General features: G+C 46.5%; 1 protein-coding gene across 1 annotated transcript; it reads right to left on the bottom strand.

Annotated features, from left to right (window-relative positions):
- Positions 1–3,203: 3,203 nt before the first annotated feature.
- On the bottom strand, positions 3,204–5,236 carry LOC110584342 (polyadenylate-binding protein 4-like; the record flags this gene model as incomplete). Its single annotated transcript, XM_044912424.1, is given in 3 exon segments — positions 3,204–3,255; positions 3,508–4,334; positions 4,336–5,236. Coding segments are annotated over 3 exon segments (1,780 nt in total), but the record flags the coding sequence as incomplete, so codon positions are not given.
- Between the last annotated feature and the right edge of the window lie 815 nt (positions 5,237–6,051).

Raw genomic sequence — 6,051 nt, 5'->3', positions numbered from 1 at the left:
GATTGATAAACCCCTGGCCAGACTTATCAAAAAGAGAAGAGAAATGACCCCAATCAACAAAATCATGAATGAAAGAGGAGAGATCACAACCAACACCAAAGAAATACAAACAATTATAAGAACATATTATGAGCAACTCTATGCCAGCAAATTAGATAACCTGGAAGAAATGGATGAATTCCTAGAGATGTACCAACTACCAAAACTGAAACAGGATGAAATAGAAAACCTGAACAGACCTATAACCACTAAGGAAATTGAAGCAGTCATCAAAAATCTCCCAAAAAACAAAAGCCCAGGGCCAGATGGCTTCCCAGGGGAATTCTACCAAACACTTCAAGAAGAATTAATACCTATTCTTCTGAAACTGTTCCAAAAAATAGAAATGGAAGGAAAACTTCCAAACTAATTTTATGAGGCCAGCATTACCTTGATCCCAAAACCAGACAAAGACCCCATCAAAAAGGAGAACTACAGACCAATATCCCTGATGAACATGGATGCAAAAATTCTCACCAAAATACCAGCCAATAGGATCCAACAGTACATTAAAAAGATTATTCACCATGACCAAGTGGGATTTATCCCTGGGCTGCAAGGTTGGTTCAACATCCGCAAATCAATCAATGTGATACAATACATTAACAAAAGAAAGAACAAGAATCATATGATCCTCTCAATAGATGCAGAAAAAGCATTTGACAAAGTACAGCATCCTTTCTGGATCAAAACTCTTCAGAGTATAGGAATAGAGGGTACATACCTCAATATCATAAAAGCCATCTATGAAAAACCTACAGCGAATATCATTCTCAATGGGGAAAAACTGAGAGCTTTCCCCCTAAGGTCAGGAACGCGGCAGGGATGTCCACTATCACCACTGCTATTCAACATAGTATTGGCAGTCCTAGCCACAGCAATCAGACAACAAAAAGAAATCAAAGGCATCCAAATTGGCAAGGAAGAAGTCAAACTCTCACTCTTTGCAGATGATATGATACTTTATGTGGAAAACCCCAAAGACTCCACCCCAAAACTGCTAGAACTCATACAGGAATTCAGTAAAGTGGCAGGATATAAAATCAATGCACAGAAGTCAGTGGCATTCCTATACACCAACAACAAGACAGAAGAAAGAGAAATTAAGGAGTCGATCCCATTTACAATTGCACCCAAAACCATAAGATACCTAGGAATAAATCTAACCAAAGAGACAAAGGATCTGTACTCAGAAAACTATAAAATACTCATGAAAGAAATTGAGGAAGACACAAAGAAATGGAAAAACGTTCCATGCTCATGGATTGGAAGAACAAATATTGTGAAGATGTCAATGCTACCTAGAGCAATCTACACATTCAATGCAATCCCCATCAAAATACCATCCACTTTTTTCAAAGAAATGGAACAAATCATCCTAAAATTTGTATGGAACCAGAAAAGACCCCGCATAGCCAGAGGAATGTTGAAAAAGAAAAGCAAAGCCGGCGGCATCACAATTCCGGACTTCCAGCTCTATTACAAAGCTGTCATCATCAAGACAGCATGGTACTGGCACAAAAACAGACACATAGATCAATGGAACAGAATAGAGAGCCCAGAAATGGACCCTCAACTCTATGGTCAACTCATCTTTGACAAAGCAAGAAAGAATGTCCAATGGCAAAAAGACAGTCTCTTCAACAAATGGTGTTGGGAAAATTGGATAGCCACATGCAGAAGAATGAAACTGGACCATTTCCTTACACCACACACAAAAATAGACTCCAAATGGTTGAAAGACCTCAGTGTGAGACAGGAGTCCATCAAAATCCTAAAGGAGAACATGGGCAGCAACCTCTTCAACCTCAGCCGAAGCAACTTCTTCCTAGAAACATCGCCAAAGGCAAGGGAAGCAAGGGCAAAAATGAACTACTGGGACTTCATCAAGATAAAAAGCTTTTGCAAAGCAAAGGAAACAGTCAACAAAACCAAAAGACAACCGACAGAATGGGAGAAGATATTTGCCAATGACATATCAGATAAAGGGCTAGTATCCAAAATCTATAAAGAACTCATCAAACTCAACACCCAAAGAACAAAGAATCCAGTCAAGAAATGGGCAGAAGACATGAACAGACACTTTTCCAAAGAAGACATCCAAATGGCCAACAGACACATGAAAAAGTGCTCAATATCGCTCAGCATCAGGGAAATCCAAATCAAAACCTCAATGAGATACCACCTCACACCAGTCAGAATGGCTAAAATTAACAAGTCAGGAAATGACAGATGTTGGCGGGGATGCGGAGAAAGGGGAACCCTCCTACACTGTTGGTGGGAATGCAAGCTGGTGCAGCCACTCTGGAAAACTGTATGGAGGTTCCTCAAAAAGTTGAAAATAGAGCTACCATATGACCCAGCAATTGCACTACTGGGTATTTACGCCAAAGATACAAAAGTAGGGATCCGAAGGGGTACATGCACCCCGATGTTTATAGCAGCAATGTCCACAATAGCCAAACTGTGGAAAGAGCCAAGATGTCCATCGACAGATGAATGGATAAAGAAGAGGTGGTATATATATACAATGGAATATTATGCAGCCATCAAAAGGAATGAGATCTTGCCATTTGCAATGACGTGGATGGAACTGGAGGGTATTATGTTGAGTGAAATAAGTCAAACAGAGAAAGACATGTATCATATGATCTCACTGATATGAGGAATTCTTAATTGCAGGAAACAAACTGAGGGTTGCTAGAGTGGGGGGTGGGGTGGGAGGGATGGGGTGACTGGGTGATAGACACTGGGGAGGGTATGTGCTCTGGTAAGCGCTGTGAATTGTGCAAGACTGTTGAATCTCAGATCTGTACCTCTGAAACAAATAATGCAATATATGTTAAGGAAAAAAAAAAAAGAAGAAGAAGAAGGTAGCGGGAGGGGAAGAATGAAGCGGGGGAAATCGGAGGGGTAGATGAACCATGAGAGACGATGGACTCTGAAAAACAAACTGAGGGTTCTAGAGGGGAGGGGGGTGGGAGGATGGGTTAGCCTGGTGGTGGGTATTGAGGAGGGCACGTTCTGCATGGAGCACTGGGTGTTATGCACAAACAATGAATCATGGAACACTTCATCTAAAACTAATGATGTAATGTATGGGGATTAACATAAGAATAAAAAAAATTAAAAAAAAATAAATAAATGAATCGGTTTTTCCTTGGCTAAGAGGTAGCAGCGGCAACAGCGCCCACCTTCTGGGCAGCTTCTTTCTTTCATGACAACGAGTGTTGGCAAAGATGTGGGAAAACCGAAACCCTCGTGAACTGTTGGCAGGAATGTAAAATGGTGCAGCCGCTATGCAAGAGTATGGCAGTTCCTCAAAAAATTAAAAATAGAAATACCATGTGACCAAGCAATTCCTTTTCTGGGTCTATACTTAAGAGAATTGAAAATAGTGTCTCAGATATTTGTACACCCATATTTTTAGGAGAATTTTGCACAATAGCAAAAATGTGGAAGCATCCCAAGTGATGAGCCTGCAGGACCGCCCCAGCTTCATCCACCTTGGAGCGGAGCGACTCGGGGGACTCGAGCATGTGCAGCAGCTCAGAGTTGTCAATCTCCAACAGCATGCCCGTGATTTTCCCAGCCAGGTTTGAATGCATGGTTTGGATGAGCGGGAACAAACGTTCTCCCAGCATCTGCTTCTGCTCCTGGGGGGGCGCTGCGGCCAGCATGGAGGCGGTCAGGGGCTCCTGCCCCTGCACATGGACCACAGGCTGCGGTGCCTGCAGGGGCTGGATGGCAGGGTGAGGGCTGCGGACCCTGGAGGCATATTTGTAAGGTGCGACAGCCCGAGGGGCAGTAGCAGCGACAGCAGCACGAGGTGCTAAGGGCTGCACGGCTGGGGGAACACCTCCAGACTGGCAGCTGTCAGTCAGCCCTTGCTGGGTGGCACCAGCCCCTCCAAAGTCCATAGCCAAGCGGTCCGGGCACTCAGACCCGACTCTCTGAGCGGTAGTAGGGAGGCCGCGAGAGGCCGGAGCATCACCAGTTGGAGCCAGATGGTGAAGAGCGGGACGAGGCCCAGACTGGCGTATAGCACTTGGCATTCCTTGGAAGCCTTGAGGTCTCCCACCTTCCTGCCAGCGGGGGTTAGGCCTCATCTGTGCTAACTGGTTGGGTGTGTAATATGGAGGTCTTCCCTGGGCCTGTGGGACTGCTGGCATGAAGTAACCACCGGCTGCAGGCTGGAACTGATTTAAGATGGCATTGGCAGGGAGTGCTCGCATTCCAGCCACCCGCTGCATGTACTGGTTGGTCAGGTGAGCCTTTCGCTCTTCCTTCCTCTGGGGCCAGGGCGACATGTAGTGGCTTGGAGCCCACGATGCGTCCGTTCATCTCGGTGACTGCTTTGGTCACCTCTTCAGGAGATGAGAAGCAGACAAAGCCAAAGCCTTTGCTTCTCCCATCCGCCAACATTACCTTCGCACTGGTGATTGATCCCAAAGGAGAAAACTCTTTCCTTAACTTCTCATCATCAATGGTGTCATCCAAGTTCTTAATGTAGAGATTCACCCCCTGATACTGACTGATTCTCTCTTGTTTTAGGTGTTCAAATTTCCCCTTTAACTCAGCCTGCCGTTCCACTTTCTTCTGGGCACGGCCTACAAAATTCACTTTCCCACTGATTTCTTTTCCATACATCTCTTCCACAGCCTTATTGGCATCCTCGTGTGTTTCGTAACTCACAAAGCCAAAGCCTTTGGATTTCCCACTGGGATCTCTCATCACCTTGACACTTAGGGTCTTACCAAACTGGCTAAATAGCTCTTTCAGACTCTCATCATCCACCTCTTCCCCAAAGTTTTTGATATAAACATTGGTGAACTCCTTGGCTTTGGCTCCAAGCTCAGCTTCCCGCTCTTTTCGAGACTTGAATCTGCCCACAAACACTTTGCGGTCATTGAGGAGCATGCCGTTCATCTTCTCGATGGCCTTGTCAGCAGCCTCTTGTGTCTCGAAGTGGACAAAGGCATAACCCTTAGAGCCGTTCTCATCACACACCACCTTGCAAGACAGAATGTTTCCAAAAGCAGAAAAAGTATCATAAAGTGCCTTGTTATCTATAGATTTGTCCAGATTCTTGATGAAGCCGCAGCTCACAGGTGGCAGAGTGAAGCTAAGAGACGCCGGAGCAGGCTCGGAGACACGGAGGACGGGGAGGAGGAGTTCAGGGACAGCTCGTTGGAGACTGCAAAACCGCAGACAAAAGGCTCTCAAAAACAATACGGCCCTCTCTGGGAGTTTGTAATTTGTAGCTGTCCTGGTCTGAAGCTCCAAATTTCAAAGGAGAAAAAAAAATAATAATAACGTATTAAAACAGGGACTCCCCTCCAAATTATAAAAATTCTCCAAGAGGCAACCAAATGGTGCCCACGGCGGCCTCCGGGACACGGGTTTCTCTATAAATATAGGCCTCGGTCTCCCGGCGGTTTAAGATTACAGCAGCCAGGGCAAGAGGGAAACCAAATCTTGGTCGGCGCCCACTCGGCAAGCCCCGGGGGCCGGGCGCGCAGCCTCCTCCCACGGCCGGCCGGCGAAGGGCAGCGCGGACACGTGGTGCGCCCGGGGCGACGCGCGGGGGGCGAGGGCGGCGGGCGCGGGGCTGCCACGCGGCGGGGGGCGGACAGAGCGGAGGCGCGTGGACGCGGGCGGGCGGCTCACTACCGGACCGACGGACGCCAAGGTGCGGCGGCGGGCGCGGGCAGGCCGGAAGGGTGCAGAAGTGACTTCCCCGCGGGTTCTCCGAGGAGGATGCGCTTTTTTCTTTCTCTCTCTCTCTCTCGTTTTTTTTTTTTTTTCTTTTTAGATTTTAAAGCATTTTCGGATTTTTAAAAATCTTTTCCTGTTTTTCCTTCAGGCTGCTAGGGCCCGAAAGCGACGGAGGCTGCGGCGACCCTGGGCAGAGAGAACTCTTTTTTTTTTTTTTTTTAATAAAATATTTAAAAATAGTGTGGGACAAGGAGCTAGGTCCCAAATGGGGAGGCTAAAAACCTGTACCAGCCT

This window comes from Neomonachus schauinslandi, unplaced genomic scaffold (genome assembly GCF_002201575.2).
Source record: "Neomonachus schauinslandi unplaced genomic scaffold, ASM220157v2 HiC_scaffold_2013, whole genome shotgun sequence".
In the NCBI taxonomy this organism is placed as follows: Eukaryota; Metazoa; Chordata; class Mammalia; order Carnivora; family Phocidae; genus Neomonachus; species Neomonachus schauinslandi.
Note: the sequence above shows the minus strand (reverse complement) of the source record. Positions and strands in the feature narration are given on the sequence as shown.